Source organism: Chlorocebus sabaeus, chromosome 22 (assembly GCF_047675955.1).
Source record: "Chlorocebus sabaeus isolate Y175 chromosome 22, mChlSab1.0.hap1, whole genome shotgun sequence".
NCBI classification, from domain to species: Eukaryota; Metazoa; Chordata; class Mammalia; order Primates; family Cercopithecidae; genus Chlorocebus; species Chlorocebus sabaeus.
The window spans coordinates 81,764,483-81,792,259 of NC_132925.1; the positions used below are offsets into that span (position 1 = coordinate 81,764,483).

General features: G+C 48.1%; 1 protein-coding gene across 3 annotated transcripts in view; it reads right to left on the reverse strand.

Moving 5' to 3' along the window:
• FLNB (filamin B) overlaps nucleotides 1–19,712 on the reverse strand; it is a 163,376-nt gene extending 143,664 nt beyond the window's left edge. For all 3 annotated transcript variants that reach the window (XM_007984767.3, XM_007984766.3, XM_007984765.3), the window contains exon 1: nucleotides 19,255–19,712. In XM_007984767.3, coding sequence (XP_007982958.3) covers nucleotides 19,255–19,546 — 292 coding nt within the window. In that variant the 5' untranslated portion in view covers nucleotides 19,547–19,712. The remainder of the gene's footprint in view (nucleotides 1–19,254) is intronic.
• Between the last annotated feature and the right edge of the window lie 8,065 nt (nucleotides 19,713–27,777).

Genomic DNA, 27,777 nt, shown 5'->3' on the forward strand with positions numbered 1-27,777 from the left:
GACAGAGTGAACCTCTATCTCAAAAAAAAGAGTTAGCTGGGCATGGTGGTGCACGTCTATAATCCCAGCTACTCAGGGGGCTGAGGCAGGAGAATCCCTTGAACCTGGGAGGCGGAGGTTGTGGCGAGCCGAGATCACGCCACTGCACTCCAGCCTGGGCGACAGAGGGAGACCCTGTCTGGGAAAAAAAAAAAAAAGAGAGAGAGCCAGAGTCTAAGTCCGGACATCTGCCTGGGACCTGCAATCTTGCCAAATCCAGCATGTCCTACACCTTTCCCAGAACCAGAAACAGGTCTCCAGAAGGGGAGTGGGTTAACACCAGCTGATCATACTCATAATGCCTGATAGTCACCTTTAGTAGCTGGAGAAACAAAAGCCATTGTGCAAGTGTTTTAAATTTTTGCCCCATCACATGGAAAAAGTACCCAGGCTGACGAATTTCTTCCCATCATTAAAACATAAAGATCTGCATTAGTCACTCAGTGAAGTAAAACCCACACACATTCTACCTTTGGGAAAGGTGTTGGGCGTTCCCTGGCTACACCAGAGATGGCCTAAAACTGACATTTGGTAGCGCTGCAGTATTAGAAATCTGGCCCAATTATGAACAGCAGGCAGCTGGTATCCAAGCAGCAACTGGGGGAAGTACACGGTTCATGCAAGACACAGACAGATTCCTTCTATCCATCAGGGCAAAGACTAATACTCACCAACTCCTCAAATACTGACTCAAAATACTGGCCCCCAACCTCCCATATCCATTCCTGTCCCAGCAGCCAGAGAATTCCCTGTTGGCAGCCTCCTCTGTTACCCTAGCCCAGTGACTTTGATGCTGTTTGTACAGGGCATAACCCAGAAGTCCAGTTTCCAAGCACTAACCACTGTAAAAATATTGTCGCCAGCTCCATGACACCAGGTTGGATAGTGCGGGGGTTTAACGCCACACCCAGGGCAGCAAAAATTTTGACAGATGGCAGGCGGCCCCACCATGACCCCAGATGCCAAAGAGCTAGGAGGGCAGTGCTGCCCAGGGCCAAGGCAGGGACAAGTCAGACTCCTGGGGTGTAGGAGAAGCTGGCACAGCCACCCTTTACTCCAGGTTGAAAGCACACAAGGCAGTCAGCATAGCCTCAGCCTCATGGAGGATGTAACCCTGGCAGTCCCCGACGTGTCTCTCCAGCTCCACCCTCCTCCACGAAGCCCTGAAAAGAGAAGCGGTAGCCCATGGCATGAACGTGAAGACTTATTTTTCCAAGGCTAAGCGGGAAGTGCAGCGTCTCACAGCAACAATACTGATGCTAACACCACAATAGCAGCAGCTCACGTTTACCAAGCACTTACTATGAGCCAGGCACAGTGCCAAGAGCTTTAGATGCACCTTCTCTTTTATACCTAAGAACTCTGTAAAGCAGAGCAATTTTTGTTTGTTTGTTTGAGACAGTCTTGCTCTGTTGATCAGGCTGGAGTGCAGTGGCATGATCTCGGCTCACTGCAACCTCCGCCTCCCAGGTTCTAGCGATTTTCCTGCCTCAGCCTTCCGCGTAGCTGGAATTACAGGCACATGCTACCACATCTGGCTAATGTTTGTATTTTTAGTAGAGACAGGGTTTTGTCATGTTGGCCAGGCTGGTCTCAAACTCCTGGCCTCGAGTGATCTGCACGCCTCAGCCTCCTGAATTGCATGAGCCACAACGCCTGGCCCCTGTAAGACAGAGCATTTTAGGATCACATTCAGCATATGGACGACAGACTCCCGGAGGGAAGTAGCTCCCTGGTATCAGCCAGCTAGCCACAAAGGAGCAAAGCCAAGACTCAGGCCCAGGAGCAAACACAAGACCAGGACTTTACTGCTGCTGCTGGGAGAGCATCTTTCCAAGAGGGTGGTCTGGGACAGGGAAAACCAGGAAAGAAAAAAAATGGGAGGGAAGGCCAGGTGCAGAGGCTCATGCCTGTAATCTCAGCACTTTGGGAGGCTGAGGAGGGAGTATCATTTGAGCCCAGGAGTTCAAGACCAGCCTGGGCAACATGGCAAAACACTATCTCCACAAAAAAATGCAAAAGTGAGCCAGGTGTGGTGGTGTGTGCCTGTGGTCCCAGTTACTCGGGAGGCTGAGATGGGAGGATCACCTGAGCCCTGGAGGTCGAGGCTGCAATGAGCCGTGATCGAGCCACTACACTCCAGCCTTTGCCACAGAATGAGATCCTATCTCATGAAAGGAAGGAAGGAAGGAAGGAAGGAAGGAAGGAAGGAAGGAAGGAAGGAAGGAAGGAAGGAAGGAAAAAAGAGAAAAGAAAAGAAAAAAAAATGGAAGGGAAGGGCATTACAGGAGACGAAAGGGTGAGGAAGGGCAATGGAGCTACTTTAAAAAAAAAAAAAAAAAAAAAGGAAGGCTCGGTGCAGTGGCTCACGCTTGTAATTCCGGCACTTTGGGAGGCCAAGGCAGGCAGATTATGAAGTCAAGAGATCGAGACCATCCTGGCCTGGTGAAACCCCATCCCTACTAAAAATAGAAAAATCAGCTGGGCAAGGTGGCGGCACCTGTAGTATCAGCAACCTGGGAGGCAGAGATTGCAGTGAGCCAAGACTGCGCCACTGCACTCTAGCCTAGCGACAGAGCAAGGCTCTGTCTCAAGAAGGAGGAGGAAAAAAAAAAAAAGGAGGCTTGGCCAGAAGACCAGAAATGCAGACATGCCACTCATGATGGTTCCTACTCAACAGTAATCCAAAAACCCAGGTTGCCTCTTCTTCTAAAAAGAGTCTTTTATGTAAGAGGAGGTATCTTTGACCTGTTTCTGGGAGTATTCCCAACCACCTTTTACCTTCCTAGATAATTGGGTCGCTTCTTTATCTAGTCTGGAGAGACCACCCCCAGGTCCAGGAATTAGGGGTGTGAAAGACGGGAAAGGAGAAAGAAGAGAAAAAGGAGGTGGGGGGGGCACGATGATCACCATTCATGGGGCACTTACCCCAGCCCCCACCACCGCCTCCAAGGACTGGGTCAAGTGATTTATCAGGATTACATCATTTTATCTTCGACAATGCCAGAAGTGGGTACTGCTATAGCCTGGGACACAAACTCAGATCAAACAACTTTCCCCAAGTCTGCCAGCTAGAAAGCAGCAAGGTCTATCTGACCCATGCTCTGAAGCACTCAGGAAGTGGCTGGATCTGTATCCAGAAGTGGTTTCCATTCTGTCTCCTTTGCCTCCTGGCTGAGACAGGATGGCTTCATGAGCCTGGTATCCTGAGGGCTATTGGGAAATGGTGCCTCCAAAAAACAATACAATGAAGACCTTAGGGCTACATATAATTTTCAGACTTCTCAAAGTTCCCAGGCAGTCAAGGGTGAACCGAGCTGCCCAACTACATTGTCAGGCTCACATCTGAAACACGTTTAAACAGCTAATGGAGCTGAGCAACTAAAAGCTAAATGAGTTTCTATGCTGGGCTGCCTATGAGACAAGGTCACAATAGTTACCAAGTATAATAACTATTATTAAGAGACCCTGGCAGTCCCAATAAAAGTGGGTCCTAAAAACTTTTAAGAGACAGAAAGTAGCTGGAACACCTCCATGCCGTGGTTGACCAAACATACTTCTAGACCAAGGGAGACTTGCAAACCACAATGAGACTCAAATGAGACCTTACATCTCAATGCTGGACAAAGCTCAGCAATAACTCAATTGAGGATGAATCTCATCATAACCATCAGTATGACCAAAATTATTTCACAAAGCGCTTCCAGTCCACAGTCGCTTTTTTCCTAAGAAAGGAATCTCCTTCTTCCCTGTTCTGATTAAAAAGCAACTGTAAGCAAAATTCCCTAAAAGTAAAAAAAGATTCATTAAAATTCTTCACAGGTGATGTTTTTTCTTTATATTTTTCTGTGTTCTTGCAATTTTTTGCTAAGAGTAAGAACTACAGATATAACTTTTTAATGCTCCAATAAAAACTTATTAGAAGTGAATTTCAGGCCAGGCACAGTGGCTCACTCCTGTAATCCCAGCACTTTGGGAGGCTGAAGCAGGCGGATCACTTGAGGTGAGGAGTTTGAGACAAGCCTGGCCATCATGGCAAACCCTGTCTCTATAAAAATACAAAAATCATCCAGGCACGGTGGCATGCGCCTGTAGTCCCAGCTACTTAGGAGGCTGAGGCAGGAGAATCACTTGAACCCAGGAGGCAGAGGTTGCAGTGAGCCAAGATCGCAGCCTGGGTGACAAAAGGGAGACATCATTTCAAAAAAAACCAAAAAACAAAAAAGGCCAAGTTCAGTGGCTCATACCTGATCCCAGCACTTTAGGAGGCTGAGGCGGGTTGATCTCTTGAGGTCAGGAGTTCGGGACCAGCCTGATCAACATGGTGAAACCCTATCTCTACTAAAAATACAAAATAGCCAGGCGTGGTGGCATGCACCTGTAATCCCAGGTACTCGGGAAGCTGAAGCAGGAGAATCACTTGAACCCGGGAGGCGGAGGTTGCAATGAGCCAAGATTGCGCCACTGCACTCCAGCCTGGGCGACAGAGCAAGACTCTGTCTCAAAAAAAAAAAAAAAAAAAAAAGCAGCAGCAGCAGCAAATTTCAAAGACATGCTGAGCTGATGGCTTTCCTTGGGAAAGCAGTAAAATAGGAAGATTAAAATCTCAGACAAGGATCTGAGTAATAACCACATACTCACTGGCCAATCTGGGTGTGCCTCAGTTTTCTCATCTGCATAACGGGAATTACAACAATAACTACTTCTCAGAATTGCAATGATATTTTGTACAGCTATTAGTAAGAAGTGTTTATCACAATGCCTGATACTTAGTACTTGCTCTCTCTATATTTACTATAACTAATGAAACTGTTACTATGATTGTGACTTTCAGTAGTTTCCTATTAAATTCATTTTCTGAGCTTCACCTGGAAAAGCCTTGTTCTCTAACAGTTGTTGAAGCAAATCACAGATGTCCAGAGAATGAACATGAAGTGCTAAGTTCTTTAAGTTCAGCATCATAGTCCAAAAGTGAAGTGTTCCACTGGGACCCCAGACCCAGCTGTCTACTACATATAATTCCCACTTCACTAAAGGCAGCAAAGAACCACTGTTTTGCATTTTCTGAACTGCAAATAAGTCAATGTACCAGACTTAATACTCAACCTATTATGCTAGAGACTGTTTATTTAACAAGTTATTTATTAAATTTCTATTAAGTGCCAAGCTCAGAGCCACAGAGGTAAACAAGAGACAGCGCCTGCCCCTGGAGCACTGATGACCCGTGGGAAAGTAAGAAGGCCATTTAGAACACCAATACGGCTCAGTAAGAGGGCAGTGTGGCCAAGCGCGGTGGCTCATGCCTGTAATCCCCACACTTTGGGAGGCTGAGGCAGGCAGATCACTTGAGCCCAGGAGTTCAAGACCAGCCTGGACAACACAGCAAACTGAATCTCTACAAAAAATACAAAATTAGCCAGGAGTATTGGTGTGTGTGCCTGTAATTCTGACTACTTGGGAGGCTGAGGTGGGAGGATCACTTGAGCCAAGGAGGTCGAGGCTGCAGTGAGCTGTGATGGCACCACTGCACTCTAGCCTGGGTGACAGAGCAAGACTCTGTCTCTAAAAAAAAAAAAAAAACAAGGTGTTAGGTGCCCAGGAGAGGACCTCACGCCCAACTTTGGGTGTGACTCCCCATGGATGTCAGACAAGAGTGCCAGAGGAATACGAGAGACAATTAGGTAAGAGGTACATGCCTGCAGGAAGTGTAATGTGACACCTGGATCACTTCCTGTAAAGGATTCCCTGATGGGAGAGCCATTCCCCAGGTGCTAGCTTTCCTCCTTTGGTGGAGATAAGGAATGTGACAAGCCACTGCCCAGGTGCTTTCAAGCCAACTCTGCCAAGGCGCCTCGCTCAGAACACATTCCGGGTTCTGCCCCCGGATGGCTGGAAGCTCTGCCGAGGGCCCCCGTCCCAGCGGCAGCACATCCCTGGTCTTCCAGCAGGTACCCCTGCCTCTGCTGAGAGGGAATCTTGTAAACAGAACCCTGAACTCTGCTCAACTGATAGCACTATAGACTCACAAAGGCTTTTTAGGGTCTCAGCTCAAAGGCTTTGTACCTCAGGTCCCCTGGGAGGCAGGGCCTGGTCCCATACTCTGGCCTGCTTTACCCCACACCAAGGGAACAGTTTGTTTCTGGGCAAGGAGCACCAGGCCGGGCCCCTGCTCCCACAATAGGCTGTAGATGCCAAGCCATTCTGTGTCCCTGGAATCTGATAAACCACTTCAAGGAGGTTTAGGGAAATCAGGGTGATACGCACAAGAAGTGTGGTACAAGCATGATAAGAACTTATTTTCTTGGGACACGGGGGAAACTGAGAAATCTTATTTTAGCCACCAAGAAACCTTTCCTGCCCTGGCCTCCCTAGGAGGCCTGCCTCTCCCTCAGTCACACTCAGCACAGGCGGAAGGTAGCACCGCTCCTGTCTGTCGAAGGCAAGCTGACTGCTGCTTGCCATTTTTCATCTTAAAGTCTGAATTTATGGGCTGCGGCAAATTTACATAGTGCCTGCCACAAATCCCCACCCATTTCCCTATAGCTCGAATGCCAAAATTCCACCCTGCGTTCCAAATAACTCCAACCCCTTTAGTAGCCTTTTTTTTTTTTTTTTTTTTTTCTGGAAAGGAAATTCCAGAAAAGTTGTCTGGCATGGTAAAGGCTGACAGCCTTATGAAAATACTCAGAAAGGTGACCCATTTAGTCAAAAGAGCTTTCAGATCTCTATGAGAAAAGGAATTCATGCCAGCATAAAGGGCCTTCAGAGAGAGAGAACAGGAGTGCTGTGTTAACACCCAGACCTTTCAGCAAGCCAGCCCTGTGATGGCTGGGGAGGCGGAGCCCTGAATGGGCTGGACAGACCAGCTTTCTCTCTCAGGAGAGGTGCGCCTCAGGAGATGCCCGTGGGGATCACAAGTTCAGCTCTGGCTCACGCAGCTTCGTGCTGCAGTGCACAGCAAGAGGTCTGCCCACGAGGCTACCTGCAGATGAGCCGAAAGCCGCCTGGCTGGATTGGAAGCAGGCTGCCCACTTATGCCAGGGCCATGAGACTGATAAAGGCCGAGTGCCAGGCCCGGAAAGAAGGGTGCAATTGCTGGGCTCACCAGCAAACACAACCCAGCACACCCTCCCACCAGTTAAATAAGGTAGCAGAAGAAAAGGGTGTGGGTGAACTCATTCCTGACAGAGCACAGCTGTGCCTATGTCCGCTGTCACCAGGGATCTCCTGGCATAGTTGGCTCTCAACAACACTCCCCCCAACACACACACACACACACACACACACACACACACACACACAGACATGTCCTGTGGTGTCATGGTGTGTGCTGTGAGCCCTGTAGCCAGGAGGAGTTCCAGGGGCTTCTCCTTCCTCACCTCCGGTTTCCAGATCTCACAAAGAAAAGCCCTGCCCACCTCCCCCAAAGCAACCTTTAGCTAGTCCCTATTGTCCACACCTGCAGTGACATTACTGCCCCCCCCCCGCCCCCCCGAACCAAAGACAGGGAAAGAACTAGAGCAATGTCTCCAAAAACTGTGGAAAGGTCCCAGTCAGAGCTCCATGGTGTGGGAAAACATAAGGCAGGTAGCCCCCAAAAAGTTTTGTTTTGTAGAAGGAAATTTCAGTTTCACATGAATCAAGTGCAAATGAGTAAAGTTTGGAGGAAAGCAAAACAAGAAAAAAATCCACAGAAGCAGAAAACAGTCTCTTCCACACCCTCTCACTATAATATATCTATTTTACTTTACAGAGTGTCAAACCCAAATACAAAAGTCCTTTACAGCATGATGCAGGCAGGGATTAAGCCTGACCTGTAAAGTGAGGCAGAGCCGAGCCTCAGTTTTCTCATCTGTAAAATAGAAACAGATGTCAACCTAAAAGAAAGAGGCTGCTGAGGCTTAAAATTTAAACTATTAAAGAGTTTACCTGAGCCAAAGTGAAGACCAGCTACCTGAAAGACTCAGGCCCAAGTAACCTTGGATATGAGCTCTGTTTGGCCTTTGTTACAAGCAGGTTTTTAAAAGCAAAAAAGGGGACAGACAGGCAGTGGACTGATACAAAGTTGTTTGTCAGGAATTCCTATTGGCTTACAGAAATAGCATTGACCAGTGGTTGACCATCCATCGTTAAGCTATAGGGTGTGGATTATAGTATTGCGTGCAGCATTATTAGACTAATTTATAGCTAATTGTGACAATAGCAATTTCTTTGTTTCAGAAATGGGTCTCACTCTGTCGCCCAGGCTAGAGTGCAGTGATGTAATCATAGCTCACTGCAGATGAACTCCTGGGCTCAAGCTATCCTCCCATCTCAGCCTCCTAAGTAGCTATGACTATGCAGGCTTTTGCCACTGCATCCAGATAATTTTTTAATTTTTTTGTAGAGATGCGATCTCACCCAGGCTGGTCTTGGACTCCTGGCCTCAACAGATGCTCCAGCCTTGGCCTTCGAAAGTGCTAGGATTACAGGACAGGAATGTACCACCGCACCTAGCCAGCAATCAATTTTGAGAAATGAATACATAGGCAGGGCACAGTGGCTCACACATGTAATCCCAGAACTTTGGGAGACTGAGGCAGACAGATCATTTGAGGTCAGGAGTTCAAGACCAGCCTGGCCAACATGCTGAAACCCCGCCTCTACTAAAAATACAAAAAATTAACTGGCTGTGGTGCCAGGCACCTGTAATCCCAGCTACTAGAGAGGTTGAGGCGGGAGAATCGCTGGAACCCGGGAGGCAGAGGTTGCAGTGAGTCAAGATCATGCCACTGCACTCCAGCCTGGGTGACAGAATGAGATCCCATCTCAAAATAAATAAATAAATAAATAAAATTAAAATACCAAAAGTAGCCAGGCAAGGTGGCAGGCGCCTGTAATCCCAGCTACTCAGGAGGCTGTGGCATGAGAATCACTTGAACCCTGGAGGCGGAGGTTGCCATGAGCCAAGATTGCACCACTACACTCCAACCTGGTGACAAAGCAAAACTCTGTCTCAAAAAAAAAAAAAATTTAAAAAATAAGTCAATGAATACATAGCTCAGAGAGGGTACTAGAATGCGATTGCTGTCTCATTTAATGTCTTTCCAGGCCTGATACTTTAAAAGGACTCGCCTTCCTCCGATAAAAGTTCTTTTGTTTTCTCATACATGTAAAGCCACTAGTTTTGCAGAGTTCATGAGGATTAGAAGTAGTATAAGTAAGACAGACCAATGCTCAGCAGATGGCAGGTATGAGAAATACTAGATGTTATATTAGAGAATAAATATCCTCAACAGTGCACGCCTCAACATTCGGAACACAGTCAGCATTATTTGTATGTATTCTTGGTACCAAGAAGAGCCAAGGAATAATATGTAGGAGAACAAGGATCCTCCTTGCCAAGCTTTCTACATGTGCTGCTTAGAAAAACCAGGTTTTGATAATGCGGAAAGGGAGAGACTCAGCGGCTCTGTCACAGTAACTCAGTCTGATAGGCAGTCTTGACTAAGTGAAAAACCAAACTGCTCCTTTGCTTATAGTACAAGAAAATTTTGGCCAAGGACATTCTACTGCATGGGATCTGGCCAAAACTGTTCTTTGGTAAATGCTGTACTCAAACAATAGGCGTAAGTAAAATCTCATCAAATTGTTTTTAAAAATAAACTGTTTGCAGAAGAGTTACAACAACCATTTACAGTTTATCAAAGGAACACATTTAAGGCAGCTGCTCTAAGGCTCTTAGAGGGCAGGAGCTTCAAACATAGCTCAGTATTTTTCTTTGTTCCCTTCCCACAGAATAAATCCTGATACTGGCCAGGCGCGGTGGCTCACGCCTGTAATCCCAGCACTTTGGGAGGCCAAAGTGGGTGGATCACCTGAGGTCCGGAGTTCAAGACCAGCCTGGCCAACATGGAGAAACCTCATCTCTACTAAAAACACAGCTGGGCATGATGGCACATGCCTGTAATCCCAGTTACTTGGGAGGCTGAGGCAGGAGAATCACTTGAACCCGGGAGGCGGAGGTTGCAGTGAGCTGAGATAGCACCACTGTACTCCAGTCTGGATGATAAGAGCAAAACTCCATCTCAAAAAAAAATAATAAAAATAAAATGAGGCCGGGCGCGGTGGCTCAAGCCTGTAATCCCAGCACTTTGGGAGGCTGAGACAGGCGGATCACGAGGTCAGGAGATTGAGACCATCCTGGCTAACACGGTGAAACCCCGTCTCTACTAAAAAATACAAAAAACTAGCCGGGCGAGGTGGCGGGCGCCTGTAGTCCCAGCTACTCGGGAGGCTGAGGCAGGAGAATGGCGTAAACCCGGGAGGCGGAGCTTGCAGTGAGCTGAGATCCGGCCATTGCACTCCAGCCCGGGCGACACAGCGAGACTCCATCTCAAAAAAATAATAATAATAAAATAAAATAAAATGAAATAATAAATTGTAATACTAAGCAGGCCTGATTAAAATTCCCAGTCATTCTGTCCTCTATACCATCTATACCTACTCTCACCTACTGGTTCATCACTTCAGTCATAAAGAGACCCATTTGGTTTTCTAATCATTTTCCCCAAAAAGCTTCCTTCCTGGTACATGGACTCAGTTTCCTATGAAAAGTGAGCTAGGCACCTTAAAAACACAAGATCACTTCTGGGGCTCCTGAAGAAGAAAGTATTGTTGTTTATTATACAGTAACCTGAGCCAATTTAGGGATTACTGCGCCCGTTTAATGAATAACTAGATTTACAACAGTAATGTAAGATGTCTTCGAGTAGAATGTCATGAAAAGCAATTGTAATCATTATAAAAGCAGGAAATAGCCCCATTTAGATTAAAATGGCTCATTCCATTGAATGTTTTCATTTAGTTAAACTTATTGTTGGGGGAAGGGGTTACAATTACAGATCCAGCTCCTTAATTTAGAATACTCAAAGATGAAAATTAGAAGCAGAATAACAAGAATATGGAAAAAAGAAAAAAACTAAATGGGGAAACACAAGCCTTCACAGGAGCCTCCAAAACAGGTATATGTACTCCAAGGGCATACAAGATAATCCGTTAGAGCCAGAAAAAAAACCAGATTTTATATTCGGATTTGTCATCTAAAAAGAAACTAAGCTTTACTAATATTTAATATGTAAATTGACGGCAGAATATGTTTATAGCTTATAAATACATATAAACATACAGATATAAATATAAATATAAATATATGAAGAAGGGGCACATACAAAACTTTCTTCTAATAGGAATGATTGGAGCAACAGGTGATATTCCTGAGATAGACGACCCCTTTCGCCTGGGTTTACCACCCTACACTAAACAAGGGGCTGGATGTGGTGGCTCACTCCTGTAATCCCAGCACTTTGGGAGGCCAGGCGGGTGGATCACCTGAGGTCAGGAGTTCAAGACCAGCCTAACCAACATGGTGAAACCCCATATGTACTAAAAATACACAATTAGCCAGGTGTGCACATGCCTATAATCCCAGCTACTTGGGAAGCTCAGGCAGGAGAATCTCTTGAACCCAGGAGGTGGAGGCTGCAGTGAGCCGAGCTCATGCCACTGCACTGTACTCCAGCCTAGGCAACAAGAGTGAAACTCCAACTCAAAAAAATAAATAAACAAACAAACAAACTCAAGGAGCACACCCCACAGGCAGCCTCCCGTCTCAGAAAGTCCTTGGTAAGCCAGCCCTGCCCACCCCTCCACTGCCCCTCTGACCTGAGCATCAAGACCTCTAAACTGACACGCTCATCTGCTCCTGTGCTAAATGTTTGTTTGCCTGCCTAATTCTAGTCATGCTTTAGGTCTTAGCTGAAAGGTCCCTTCAGCTAATCTAGAAGGTTCCAGGGAACCTTCTAGATTACCCATACCCAGCCTGGGGGTAGGTGCTCCTCCTTTTCAGAGGGCTTGGCATCTAGATCCTTGCTACTCACAGCGCAGTCCACAGAAAGCAGGATCTGAAGCTGGCTGGAAAAGCAGAATCCCAGCCTCCACCCCAGCACCTACTCAATCAGACCTGCATTTTTAACAAAGTCCTCAGGTGATGAGCATGGGCCTGAAGGTTTGAGCAGCTCTCCTCTGCATGACTCACCCTGCTTGCTTGTCTCTTCTCCTCTGAGCAGTATCTGAGGCAAGCAAAGGACATGATCCTCTCATTCCTGTGGTCCCAGCACCCAGCACAGGGCCTGGTTCAGAGATGGGCTTTCAGATATTTGTTGAATGAGGAAAAGACAAAAGGATCTTGGGAGACATCTTCATCAGTGGTTCTGAACTTGGAGAAAGGGAACAGCTAACACACCAGATGACAGCAATAGGATTCCAAAAATATCTGGACTGGCCAGAGAATAGACAGAAGACAAGACAAAGTCCTGGACTTGGCTCCAAAAGCACAATATTAATAGTGATAATGACAACACTGTGCTATAACTTAACCTAATCAAATATAATGCTTCCAGCAACAATAAGATAGCAACTATTTTGCTCTTGCATTATATAGACAGGGAAGCAGTCAGAGAAAGGTTAAAAGAGTGGACTAGAGTTGCACAACTGGTATCAGGCAGAGTGCGGATTAGAATCCAGACGGTCTAGCTTCAGACAGAGGCCCTGCAGGCAGAGTGCGGATTAGAATCCAGACAGTCTAGCTTCAGACAGAGGCCCTGAATCATTAGGCTACATCTAGTTTTGCCTAGGATGTGCTACCTGGAGACTGATGTAGCAAAGCTGGCCGGGCCCAGTGGCTCACGCCTGTAATTCCAGCACTTTGTGAGGCCGAGGCAGGCGGATCATGAGGTTGGGAGTTCAAGACCAGCCTGACCAACAAGGTGAAACCTCACCTCTACTAAAAATACAAAAATTAGCCAAGCATGGTGGTGCACGCCTGGAATCCCAGCTACTCAGGTGGCTGAGGCAGGAGAATTGCTTGAACCAGGAGACAGAGGTTGCAAGTGCCAAGATCGCACCACTGCACTCCAGCCTGGGCAACAGAGCAAGACTCTGTCTCAAAAAAAAAAAAAAAGAAAAAGAAAAAGCAGGGTGACTGGCACCCTGACCATGGAGCCACTGGAGGCAGGGTCTAAAGGCTCCAGGCCCTGGGTATCTGCTCCCCCAAGGAGCAGGGCAGCTATCCTCAACTAAGCCAGCAGCCCACTGCATGGTACCTCACAGCACAAAACCAGGACCCGAGACACAATTTGGCTCCAAATCAAAGCCCTCTTTTAGCACAGACTCTCCAAGAACTAAGGCGGCTGCTGACTGGCATGCCAGCTCCGCTGTTGCTGGGAGAACTCCACAGAGGCCCAACCACCATCTGGAAGTGATTTGGCCCAGAGATTCCTGAACGGGGTGGGAGGTTGGAATGACCAGCCGCCTGGAGCTCCCTGTCCAGCCTGGAAAAAAAGCTGGTGTGAATGGGCCCTGGAGGCAGCCACAACATACCAGGGGGCAGCCCCTTTCAAGGAGGCAACATCCTCTAGGCAGTCCATAGCCATATTTTAGCAAGTAGGATCAACCTTAGCCAACCAAGCTGTTCTCCCCAGAGTGCGCTGATTTTAAATGCCCTTTCAGTGTGCAAACCTTTCCAGCATGACTTTTGAGATTATTAGACAGTGTCTTATTTAATTAACAGGCATTCACAGAGCACTTACTATGTACCATAAACTGGGCCAAGCACTTTAAAAATTATTAACTTGTTTAATCTTTATAACAGTCTTTTAAGGAGGTAGTTATTATCCCCATTTTAGTGATAAGAAAACCAAGGCACAGAAGTTTCTTAACAGCTACTTAGTGGCAAGTGGGATTTGAACCAAGAATCCTTGCTCTTAACTGCTACACAAGTGACATTGAATGCTAATGTGCCACCTTGTTGTACATGGCCCAGAACTTGTTATTAATAATTCTGACAAAGCATGCTACTTTGCTATTTTTTTGTTTTTGAGATGGAGTTTTGCTCCTGTTGCCCAAGCTGGAGTGCAATGGCATGATCTCGGCTCACCACACCCTCCGCCTCTTGGGTGCAAGCTATTCTCCTGCCTCAGCCTCCCGCGTAGCTGGGATTACAGGCATGCACCACCACGCCCATTTAATTTTGTATTTTTAGTAGAGATGGGGTTTCTCCATGTTGGTCAGGCTGGTCTCGAACTACGGACCTCAGGTGATCCACCTACCTTGGCCTCCCAAGGTGCTAGGATTACAGGCGTGAGCCACCATGCCCAGCCAACTTTGCTACTTTTTTTTTTTTTTTTAGATAAGAGTCTCGGTCTGTCACCCAGGCTGGAGCACTGTGGCATGATCTTGGCTCACTGCAACCTCCGCCTCCCGAGTTCACACTATTCTCCTGCCTCAGCCTCCCAAGTAGCTGGGACTACAGGTGCCCGCCACCACACCCAGCTAATTTTTTTGTATTTTTAGTAGAGATGGGATTTCACCATGTTAGCCGGGATGGTCTCGATCTCCTGACCTCATGATCTGCCCGCCTCAGCCTCCCAAAGTGCTGGAATTACAGGCGTGAGCCACTGTGCCCAGCCAACTTTCCTACTTTTTAAGCACTCTCTGTACTGCCTAAAAGACATGCTGGCATCTGCTAGACATGCAAGAAAGAGCAGAACTTAAAAGTTATTTGGAAATTATTTTGGTAGTAGTAGCACAAAAGGGAGAGGAAGGAAAAGGAGCTGACTGGACCAGTGACCCGTCACCCTGGGAACTGCCCAGTGACCCGAAGTCTTGGGAACACGCACCCTGCCTGCTCTGGCGCTGGCCTGGTGCAAGTCAGTCAAGTAAACTTTAGGGTCAGACCACATCCTCTGAAAAAGAAACAATTTCTTTCTCTAAAGGCCCAAAACAAAACACACCACCCAAACTTCTAGGCCTTGATCATCATTCTTGGGCTAAGAGACCCCTTTTCCTCCCAGCTGGCTGGGCTGCCCCATGTCAGAAAGGTTTTTGGAAAAACAAGTAAATAAAACTGCCAACTCCTGGCAAACATCTGGAATTAAAGACATTGAGGCCTCGCTATGAACTGCCCACCACATAACAAGAAACGTAAGGAAATTCTCAACTCTTGGATAGCGCCTAGGGGCCTACCTTACAATGAACCACAAATGTGAATAAATAGCCAGGATTGTCTTTCAGTGAATTCTAGGCAGAAAAGCCGGAGTCCTCTGGTAGCTGTTGAACCACCACCTATCTCAGAGTTGGAGGCATGTATACAATTCTAATGACTCCCCCAACTGTCTGGCCTTATCCAAAGCGTACAAAACCCTGTATTCGTTCAACGATACCTTCCCTGATGATGGAATAAAACATCATCCATTGAGTAGTAGGAAATCTCAACCAACCAACCAAAAACAAAACACAATGAGGAAAACACAAGAGGCAAACTGACCCCACTCAATTCCCGGCTGACTCTCAACTTGTGAGACGCTTATCACAGCCCAGAGGATTCATCCTGCCAATCATGGAAGGCCCTGACATCCCTATTTTGTCGAAGGTCACAGGTTCAGAGTATGGGTAACCAGCCACCACCCTAACACCTAAGACTTGCAAACCTAGTGTCACAGGGACCCTCTGATGTGGAGAGAAAAGCTGTATTTTACTCATCTCTAAAACTGGAAGGCAAGTCAGTTAAGGCTTCAATTCAACAGCTGGGCAGACCTGGGTTTCAGACACCATTTACTAGCTAGCTGGGTCACTTCCACAAGTGGCTTCACTCCTGTTTCCCATCTTTAAATAAAGATAATAATACTAACCGCGGCAAGAGTAGGATCAACCAAACAGGAACAACCAGGCTGTTCTCCCCTAATTTTGAATGTCCCTTCAGTATGCAAACCATTCTGGCATGATTTTTTTTTTTTTTTTTAAAGGCAGAGTCTCACTCTGTCTCCCAGGCTGAAGTGCAGTTACACAAAGACCTCGGCTCGCTGCAACCTCCACCTCCCCAGTTCAAGCAATTCTCATGCCTCACCCTCCCGAGTAGCTGGGACTACAGGTATGCACCACCATGCCCAGCTAATTTTTCTATTTTTAGTAGAGATGGGGCTTCACCATGTTGTCCAGGCTGGTCTCAAACTCCTGACCTCAGGTGATCTGCCCACCTTGGCCTCCTAAAGTGCTGGGATTACAGGCGTGAGCCACGGCATCCAGCCCTGGCATTACTTTTGAGATAATTATTAGACAGCACCTTATTTAATTAACAGGCACCATTTTCTAAGCAACACATGCCCAGGACAGAGTTAAGCCGTGAACTCTCTAAGTGACTTGCAGAAGCAGATCATTAAGAGATAGGGCAGTAGTTGCTATCAATCAATGATTAGCATGAAGATTCAATGGGGTGATCAATAGAACACACTTAACACCCAGTAGGTGCCCCCAAATAGAAGCTAGTGTCATTGTCAGCACAATGTAACACAACCTAAGCAGTGAATATATGAACCTTAGTCCAAGCTGGAGGTAACTTTGCCTTGAAGGACCACTACCCACAACAGCCTCAAGAGCTGAGGGAAGAAGCCTCCTGCTTTATCCCCACAGCAGTCCTGGCACTTGCCAAGGTTCTCTGTGGTCTCCAGAGGCTGGAAAACCTGTTTGTTGCAAGATCTCTCGGGAGAGCAATTAGACAGCCAATGATACAAGTCATAAATGTGGTCACACCCTTTAACCCAGGAATGTCACTCTGGGGAATATGATCCAAGAAATCATTAAAAAGGAAAAAACTAGAATGTAAGTTGTGGTAGGAACAGGAAGAAGCTGCCAACAGCCCACAGGCCCAGCACAGAGGAAGGGGAACTAACCCTGGAATGTTGGGACAATGGGAGTAGTCAGGGCCTGAGTGGATTTGAAAATAAAAATCAGGAGGACCGGGCTGGGCGCGGTGGCTCATGCCTGTAACCCCAGCACTTGGGAGGCCGAGGCGGGTGGGTCATGAGGTCAAGAGTTCAAGACCAGTCTGGCCACCATGCTGAAACCCCATCTCTCCTAAGAATATAAAAATTAGCCAGGTGTGGTGGCGCGTGCCTGTATTTCCAGTCACTCAGGAGGCTGAGGCAGAAGAATCGCTTGAACCCGGGAGGTGGAGGTTGCAGTGAGCGGAGATGGCACCATTGTACTCCAGCCTGGAGACAGAGCAAGTCTCCATCTTGGGGCGGGGTGGTAGGGAGCAGGGGGAGCAGGGAATCAGGAGAACCAAGTAAAAAAATGTAAGCGACCAGACAAAATCTAGAATGAGGCCCACAGCCCCAGGCACTGATGACAGACAGGGCTGGAAGTAGCTGCTGCCTTTGTAAACAGTTGGTAGATCAGGCAGTCTGTGATTTGCTAGTGCTGCGGTTTGGTTTGGTTTTGTTGTTGTTTTAGAGATTTCATGTCATATCTGGATACTTCTGGTTTACTTTAAGTTTCTTTATTCAGTTAATTAAATAAATACACATTTTTAAAACAAAGAACAGATCCAAGTTGAGCCCAGCTGGGTCTTGGGATTCTTCAGAGGGGAGGCTGGTTTCTGAACGGTAAAGAATTCCAGAAGATTCTAAGGTTATCCCTCGCCAGTACAGGAGATGGATCCCAGAAAGAAGACAACAGTATGGCATGTGGGTTTTTCTGCCCGGAAGTCACCCTTGGGGAGGGGGAGGACTGCTGGAGATCAGCTGGGTGGTGCGGCTGGGCTGGGTGGTGCAGCTGCCCAGGAAGCAGGAAGCAGCCCTACCTGCCAGGACAGGTGTGGGGGAAGGGAAGGGTGAGGCCCTGAGGCCTAGGGAAGGCTCAGCCTAGAGGGAATCCCTTTTCCACTGGAGAAAGTCCTGGCAGCCACACCCATCTCCCTTTCTTCCTGTCACTAGGGTCACTATAGTGACCTGCTTTCCTCAGGAAAAGACCCAAGTCACAAGCCAGGGCCAGTCCCTGGTTCTCCTTAGGAAGAGATCCACACCCAGGACCCTCCCCGGCCCCAACCCACCCACCCACCCACACACACACACACACACATAGGCGGATACACATTCTCTGCATACAAACATACTCTGCACACCCATTCCGTGTACACGCAAACTCTCTTTGCATATGCACATGCTATACATACATGCTATGTGTGTACACACATTCTCTGCACACATGTCCACATGCACACACACATACTACAAACTCCTTGCCCCTACTGTCACAGCCCACACTCTCAGCTGCCTTGTGGCCCTCCTGGAAGCCCCCAACTATCTCAGACCACAAGGGAGACTTCATCCTTATTCTTCCTCCCCAGTCCAGGGGGCCCAGTCCAGCAAGAGACACCAATTCCCTCCCTCCTTTCAGGAAGACCCTGGTGTGGGTTTGGGAGGGGAGAGGAAAACAAAGCCTTCTTCTAACTGTCGCCCACTTCCTTCAATTCTCAGCTGGGCCCTACTTGCTGACCCTGGACAGGTCAACTAACCCTCTGGACCCCCTTATCTCTAAAACGGGTCTAGCCTCACCCCAGCTCGCAGGATGTGTAGGGACGGAGATAACTTAGAAGGCTGACGGTACACAGAGGACGCTAGTTGGGCTCCCTACAAGACACCAATTACTGTTACCACCACCATCCCTAAATTATAACTTCGGCAGCAAGGAGTGGGTTCAACCTGCGGCGCGGCCAGAGCTGAGCTGGGAGCAGAGGGAGCCAGGACACACACCCGCGCCTCCCCTTGCAACCTAGGGGCCCACACCCATTCCAGCGACAGCAGGGGAAGGTACCAAGTCTCTGTCTCCACCTGGGCGGGGAGGCCCCAGGCGCAGAGAACGGTTCCTCCCCAGGTCTCATGGCCCGGCCTCCGAGCCAACGCCCATTCAGCTGCCGCAGAGAGCACCAACCTGGGCGCAGCCGGGCGAGCGCTCCGGAGAGCATCTGACTCTAGGGCCCCGCCCCCGGGGATGGCGAACGAGGGTTTCTAGTCCCCTAGCTCCCATAGGGGCGCCCCAGGTGCAGAGAAATGCCACAACTCCACCTCTCCTCCTGTGACCCCAGTCCAAACCCTCAACCCTTAGCCAGCCAAAGGTGCACTGCTGGGGCGCACGGCGGGGAGCGATCCCAACAGGTCCCAGCCCAGAGGAGGGCACCGGGGAGGGGCTCTAGGCCCCCTATATCCCACCCCCGGAGACGACTCCCCCTTGTCTCCGAGGTGGAGGCGCGCTGCGGGAAGTCCTCGCCCTCCGCAGGGGTGCACGCGCGGGGGCGGGTCGGCACCACAGTCGGCGCCTGGGCCTGGCCAGAGAACTCACCGATGGACACGAGCTTGATGCTCTCACGGTCCAGGAACTCGAGCGCCACGGACACATTCTCGAGCTGCATCTGGCGAAAGGTGGGCCGCTGATGGTACTTGCGGTACATGCGCTTCTGGCTGAGCACCTCGAGCAGCGCGATGAGCCGCAGCCCGTCGCTCAGGTCGGTCTGCAGGTTGCCGATGCGTTTGTTCACGCACTTGAGGTGCTCGTTGCACCAGCGTGTGAAAGTGTTCTGCTGTATCTTCTTCCAAGGCGCGTCCTCCGCCAGATCCTTCTCGGTTACCGGCATCCTGGTGGCGGGGAGAACGCAATGCGCAACGAGCTGCCGGGGACTAGTGTTTGGAGGCCCAAGGGCCGAAGTAGCAAGAACCGAAGCGAAGCGGGAGCGGGGTTCGAACTTGCTGCTACCGGAGCCACGGCCGGTGCTGCTCTGCGGCCGCCCGCCTCTGGCGGCGCGAGGCGCCTGGCCCCGCGCCTGCGCGCTGAGCCGCCCCACCCCTAAGCCCCGCCCCGTACCGACCCTCCCGCGGGATTTCCTGGGCCACGCTCGCCCCCTGCCGCCTGCTGCAGGCACTGCGCCTCACGGCGTCCTGGAACCCGCGCTCGAAGCCCACCACCCCAGCAGGACGTAGGGCTGCCTAAATCACCCCGTCAGCCCTGGGGTGGGGGGACCCGCGGGGACTGGGAGCCGGACAGAAAGCGTCGGGCAGCAGTGGGACTTGCGGGAGGGGCGCGCAGAGCGGAGGTCTACATCCACATATACATTCAATAAAATTCAGTGAGGGCTTTTATTGAGCTCCACCTGTGTACCAGGCATTCTTCTCAGAGCCTGCCAACCAGTAGTAAATCAGACAAAAGTATTGCACAACTTCAAGGAGTTCACAGCCTAATGGGAGAGAAAAGTGTAAATCCACCATCACCAACAGCCCAATAGTGGTGGTAAAAATGAACAGTAAGGCTTGCTACCTGTCTTAGGTTCCAGTTACTGCTGTAACAAGTTACCAAAACTTAGTGTCTTTGAAAACACACACGCACAAATGTATTATTGTTAAGTTCTGTAGGTTCGATGGCCCACATGGGTCTGGCTTAGCTAAATTGGCAAGATGCATTCCCTTCTGGAGGCTGTAGGGAAGAATCTGTTTCCTTGCCTTTTCTAACTTCCAGAAGCTGCCTGTGTGCCTGGCTCCTGCCCCTTTTCTCTGTGAAAGCCTGCAATGGGCTGGGCACAGCGGCTCATGCCTGTAATCCCAGCACTTTGGGAGGCCAAGGTAGGTGGATCACCTGAGGTCAGGAGTTGGAGACCAACCTGGCCAACATGGTAAAACCCCATCTCTACTTAAAATACAAAAATTAGCCAGGTGTGGTGGCGCGTACCTGTAATCCCAACTACTGGGAAGGCTGAGATAGGAGAATCTCTTGAACCTAGGAGGCGGAGGTTGCAGTGAGCTGAGATGACGCCATTGCACTCCAGCCTGGGTGACAGAGCAAAACTCCGTCTCAAAAAAAGAAAAAAAGAAAAGAAAGCCCGCAATGTCAGGTGGAGTCTCTCACACAGTCCTCTCTCCATAGGCGCATCTTCCTCTTTTATTTTTTTTTCTGCGATGGAGTCTCACTCTGTTGCCCAGACTGGAGTCCAATGGTGCAATCTCGGCTCACTGCAACCTCCTCCTGGGTTCAAGTGATTCCCCTGCCTCAACCTCTTGAGTAGCTGGGACTACAGGCACCTACCACCATGCCCCGCTAATTTTTGTATTTTTAGTAGAGACTGGGTTTCACCATGTTGGCCAGGCTGGTCTTGAACTCCTGACCTCAAGCGATCCACTGGCCTCTGCCTCCCAAAGTGCTGGGATTACAGGCGTGAACCACCTTGCCTAGGGCCTTTTTTTTTTCTTTCTTTCTTTCTTTTTTTTTTTTTTTTTTTTTTTGAGACAAGGTCTCACTCCGTCTCCCAAACTGGAGTGCTATGACTCAATCTCAGCTTCCTGCAGCTTCAACCTCCCCACACCTGGCCCTTTTAAGGACTCTTAAGATTACATTGGGCCAGCTGGTTAGTCCACCATGATCTCCCTATTTTAAAATCAACTGATGAACAACCCGAATCCTGTGTGCAACCTTAATTCCCCTTTGCCGTTTAAGGGAATGTTCACAGGTCCTGGGAGTTAGGATGTGAACATCTTTGGGGGCTGTTATTCTGCCTACCACAGCATACATTGAGCACTTACTCTACTCATCCAGGTTCTGTGCTAGGTTCTGAGATATGGCAGAGTCTCAGGCCAGCCCTCTGTTGACAAAAGCCTGAGTAATTACAACAGCAAGCATCGAATGAACACCTGCTGTTCCTCTGTGCCAAGCGCAGTGCAAAGCAATTTCTTTCAAGTTGGGTGCGGTGGCTCATGCCTGTAATCCCAGCACTTTGGGAGGCCGAGGTGGGCATATCACCTGAGGTTGGGAGTTCAAGACCAGCCTGACCAACGTGAAAAAACCCCGTCTCTACTAAAAATACAAAAAATTAGCTGGGCCTGGTGGCACATGCCTGTAATCCTAGCTATTTGGGAGGCTGAGGCAGGAGAATCACTTGAACTTGGGAGGCAGAGGTTGCAGTGAGCGAAGATTGCGCCATTGCACTCCAGCCTGGGCAACAAGAGTGAAACTCCGTCTCAAAAAAAAAAAAAAAGAAGTAACCTAGTGGTTGAGCGGCTTGCCCAGGCCACACAGCACAGTTAGAACCATAATGCAAGTATGGAAGAGAGGCACAGGGTGCCCTGGTACCAGAGAAGGGGCTGCTAACCTGGCTTGGGAGAGGAGTTCAGAGCAGGAAAGCTTCTGAGGAAGAGACGTTAAGCAGGGCTGCGGGAAAGGGCTTGCAACTTTGAGGGCTGCCCAAGAGAGGTCAGCCAATTTATGGGTAGAACCATTCTGTAACAGGTTATTTGCATACAATCAATGTCAAAGTGCTTTGTTCAGACAGATGAACTGACTCACTAGAAATGGTCACAACAGCCTGGGGGCGAGAATATATTACCTGGCTCTGGCTCACAATAGGGACTTAGTAAGTACACTCTTACGTTGCTTAACAATGGGAATGCTAGAAGATTTTGTCACGATAGGAACACCAGAGAGTGTGCTCACACAGACCTAGATGGTACAGGCGACCACACATCCAGGTTAGAGGGGATCGCCTGTTGCCCCGGGCTACAAACCTGTACAGCAAGTTACTATATTGATACTGTAGGCAGTTGTTACAGTAAGTATTTGTGAATCTAAACATTAAAAAGGTATAATAAAAATACAATATAAAAGATAAAATTGGGCCACGCGTGGTGGCTCATACCTGTAATCGCAGCTCTTTGGGAGGCCAAGGCGGGTGGATCACTTGAGATCAGGAGTCTGAGACACCCTGACCAACATGGCAAAACCCTGTCTCTACTAAAAATCCAAAAATTAGCCAGGCATAGTGGCAGGCGCCTGTAATCCCAGCTACCTGGGAGGCTGAGGTAGGAGAATTGCTTGAACTTGGGAGGCAGAGGTTACAGTGAGCCGAGATCACACCACTGCACTACAGCTTGGGAGACAGAGCAAGACTCCATCTCAAAAACTAACTTACTAACTAACTAACTAAATAAATAAATAAATAAATAAATAGATAGATAGATAGATAAAAATGGTCTACCAGTATGGGCAGTTACCATAAATGGAGCTTGCAGCACTGGAATTTGCTCTGGGTGAGTCAGTGAGTGAGTGGTACGTGAATGTGAAGGTAGGACATTACTGTGCACTACTGTAGACTTTGTAAACACTGTGCACTGAGGTTATACTAAGTTTATTTTTTAACTTTTTTCTTCTGCAATAAGAAATTAACCTTAGCTTACTGTAATTTTTTTATTTCATATATTTTTAAATTCTTTGACTTTTTGGTTTTGTAATAACAGCTTAAAACACAAATACATTATAAGCTATACAAAAATACTTTCTTTCTTTACATCCTTATTCCATAAACTTTTTTCTGTATTTAAAACTTTTTATTGGCCAGGCACGGTGGGTTACGCCTATAATCCCAGCACTTTGGGAGGCTGAGGTGGGCGGATCACCTGAGGTCAGGAGTTCAAGACCAGCCTGGCCAACATGGTGAAACCCCATCTCTACAAAAATACAAAAAAAATTAGCGGGGCATGATGGTGGGTGCCTGTCATCTCAGCTACTCGGGAGGCTGAGGCGGGAGAATGGCTTGAACCCAGGAGCAGTGAGCTGATATGGTGCCATTGCACTCTAGCCTGGGTGACAGAGCAAGACTCTGTCTCAAAAAAAAATATATATATATATGTATATATATAAAAACGTACAATTATGCATACAATTATGTACAGTATATAATATTTGATAATAAACAAGTATGTTGGCTGGGCACGGTGACTCACGCTTGTAATTCCAGCACTTTGGGAGGTCGAGGTGGGCAGATCACCTGAGGCCGGGAGTTTGAGATCAGCCTGATCCAACATGGTGAAATCCCATCTCTACTAAAAATTTTTAAAATTTTATTATCGACCTCCTTGGGCTTAGGTTATGCTCCCACTTCAGCCTCCCAAGTAGCTGGGACTACCAGGCATGGTGCACCACCATGCCTGGCTAATATTTGTATTTTTTGTAGAGACAGGGTTTCACCATGTTGCCCAGGTTGGTCTCAAATTCCTGGGCTCAAGCAATCCTCCTGCCTCAGCCTCCCAAAGTGCTGGGATTACAGGCGTGAGCTACCATGCCCAGGAAATAAAAAGTGTTTTTTTGTTTGTTTGTTTTTCTGTTTGTTTGTTTTTTGTTTTTTTGTTTTTGAGACGGAGTTTCACTCTTGTCGCCCAGGCTGGAGTGCAGTGGTGCAATCTCAGCTCACTGCAATCTCTGCCTCCACAAGTAAGCCACTGCGCCCGGCCCGTGCTATATTTTTACAGGACTGCAGCACAGAAGGTTCTGATGACACCAGCATCACCACGAACACAAAAGTAATGTGTTGTGCTGTCTGTTGTTGACAGAAATATCATTATGGGCACATGACTATATTTGAATGCTTGTTCCCCTCATTAGTGATTAAGTGGTAAGATTTGCTATTGGTCAGCTGGTAATGACTGGACAAAGCTGAACTTGAACCTGGGTCTAACTCCAAAGGCTGTATTTTGACCAAGGGCCCCCATGCTCTCCCCAAGCCTGGAACATGGTTTTGTCCATACCATCGGCCCCCTGAGCAGCAGATTCACTCCAGGCAGAGTTGGTAACCTCTTCCTCCCCCATGACCAAGGCCCTCAGTTCCTCATACTTTCCTCCATTCGCACTCATCCATCAAAACTCATCAGCTAGTGTGACTCCCAGGGCCCTACTTCCTGCTAGGTGAAATGAGCAAATGTGATCAACTCCGCCCAACAGCCACTAATGTGCTAAGGCCCCTGTAAGTGTCATTCAAAAAGTAAAAATATGCCGGGCACGGTGGCTCACGCCTGTAATCCCAGCACTTTGGGAGGCCAAGGTGGGTGGATCACCTGAGGTCGGGAGTTCGAGACCAGCCTGGCCAACATGGTGAAATCCCATCTCTACTAAAAATACAAAAATTAGCCGGCCATGGTGGTGCGTGCCTATAATCCCAGCTACTCAGGAGGCTGAGGCAGGAGAATCACTTGAACCCGGGAGGCGGAGGTTGCAGTGAGCTGAGATTGCGCCATTGCACTCCAGCCTGGGTGGCAGAGCAAATCTCAAAAAAAGAAAAAAAAAAAACAGTAAAAAGAAATAGGTAAAATTTATGACAATTATATACTTAACCCAATAGTAAGGTGACCCAATGTCCAGGTTTGCCCAGGAATAAGATATCTCCTGGGATGCAGACCTATCAGTGCTTACACCAGTAAAGTCCCTGACAAACCAGAACAAGTTGATTACCCTACCCAGAAGATCTAAAATGTTATCACTTCAACATGCAATCGATATTTTAAAGTATTTTTATATTTTTACTTTGTTTGGGTACTGTCTTTGAAATCCAATGTGTATTTCGTACTTAAAAAACATCTCAGCTTAGACTGGCACATTTCAAGTGCTCACCAGCCACCTTTGGCTACTGGTAGCTTTCCTGTTGGATGGTGAAGGAGTAGAGATAGGCTTGATGTTGAAATAAACCAGTGAATAAGTGGTCTCACCAAGATCTTAACCTTGGGACCTTCCTTCCTTCCTTCCTTCCTTCCTTCCTTCCTTCCTTCCTTCCTTCCTTCCTTCCTTCCTTCCTTCCTTCCTCCCTCCCTCCCTCCCTCCCTTCCTTTCTTTCTATTTATTTTTTAATCTATTTTTTTTGAAACAGAATTTTGCTCTTTATGTCCAGGCTGGAGTGCAATGGCAGGATCTCATCTCACTGCAACCTCCGCCTCCTGGGTTCAAGCAATTCTCCTGCCTCAGCCCCCACAAGTAGCTGGAATTACAGGTATGCGCCACCACGCCCAATTACTTTTTGTTTTGTTTTGCTTTTTTGAGACGGAATCTCTCTCAGCCACCTAGGCTGTAGTGCAGTGGCATGATCTCGGCTCACTGCAACCACTGTCTCCTGGGTTCAAGCGATTCTTCCCTCTCAGCTTCCCGAGTAGCTAGAATTACAGGCACCTGCATTTTTGTAATTTTTGTATTTTAGTAGAGACAGGGTTTCACCATGTTGGCTAGGCTGGTCTTGAACTCCTGACCTCACGTGATCCGCTCTCCTCAGCCTCCCAAAGTGCTAAGATTACAGGCGTGAGCCACCGCGCCCAGCCTAATTTTGTATTTTTAGTAGAGACGGGGTTTCACCATGTTGGTCAGGCTGGTCTCGAACCCCTAACCTCAGGTGATCCATCCGCCTCGGCCTCCCAAAATGCTGGGATTACAGGCGTGAGCCACTGCACCTGGCCTATTAATTAATTTATTATTTATTTTTATTTTAAGTTCCAGGGTACATGTGCAGGATGTGCAGGTTTGTTACATAGGTAAACATGTGCCATGACGGTTTGCTGCACCTATCAACCCATCACCTAGTTATTAAGCCCAGCATGCATTATTTTTCCTAATGCTTGGACTTCCATTTCTATATGTGAAACCCACTTGCACAATTCAGGAATCCCAGCTCTGTGAGAGGGGTCCCCGATGAACCTTCATTCTGTGGTTTCTCAGCGTCCTGGGGTCCACTGTTGTCGTCGTTATATTCATGTCAGGATATTCGTAATAGTGAAAGTAGTAGTAGTCATAGCAATAGAAGCTTCCATTTCTAGAGTACTGATGTTATCTCATGTAGTCTTCACAAGAACCCTAGGAGGTGTTGTTATTATCCCCATTACAGGTAAGGCAATTGAGGCTGAAAGGGGTAGTCATATGCCTGAGATCACAGAGTGGCAGAGCCTGGATACTAGAGAAGGCTCCCGGCAACAGTTGTGATTAACTGCAAGGACCTGGAGCTACCCGGAGTTTGTTTCCTTACAGGTAACCGACATTGTTAACGTATCTTCCTGGAGTTTCTGATAAATGAGAAACTGTGTGCATAGAACTCAGCAAATAAGTAACAACTGAAGGAGTTGATACTGCTATTATCATGATCATCACTGCACCTTCATGACTGAACATCCAAAGAATGCAGGCTGAAGCTTCCAGATTTAGAAGCCTGCTTTCCAAAGGGAATAGAGATGGAGAGAGCCAGGACTTGCAAAATGAATTCACGTCCTCCCCAGGGTGGGGCCCCAGGAGTCCTCACCCCAGGGCGGGGGCCTTCTCAGTTGTAATTTTACACCAATGTCCACACCCTGTCATCAAGAAAGAGAAGCAAAATCTAAAGAAGCATATTTCCTCTGCCTCCACCCTGGTAGGAAGGAGGAGCTGGTTTCTCAACAGCTCACTAGAGAGGTGGGTGGGCTCTCCCTCCAGCCCCAGTCTGGCTGTGAAGGTCCTGAGACCATCTGGGTAGGGTGCTGGGAGGAAGCCCACTCTTTTGGGAAGAAGAGGAGGAGTGCTGGGAGGAGGCCTTCCCCACCCGGTAGCAAAAGACAATGGCATTTTGCAGTTCCAAAATCAAAATGGCGCCACCAGCCAGCCTTGACCTGAGATAAGGCAGGGGCTGCTGGCAGGCAGGCTGCTTGAAGGCGGCATGGGAGTCAGGCCGGCAGGCTCATGCCTGCAATCCCAGCCATTCGGGAGGCTGAGGTGGAAGGATTTCCTGAGCCCAGGAGTTGGAGACCAGCCAGGGCAACAGAGTGAGACCCTGACTCAAAAAATAAAAAAGAAAGCACAGGCCTTCACCTCAACCCTCCTACTCTTAACCCAGTAGCCAAGGTGGAGTTCAGAAGGGGCAGGGCGGAGCAATGTTCATGAGAGCAATTCTTTACTGCCTGTTTATAAACACAGCGGGCTAAGTGATTGTATCTATAGTCTCTCCTTTGATCCTCACAGCTGTAAGCAATGCCACACTAAGCATCTTCACCTGGGTTCTTTTTTCTTTTTTCTTTTCTTTTTTCTTTCTTTCTTTTTTCTTTCTTTCTT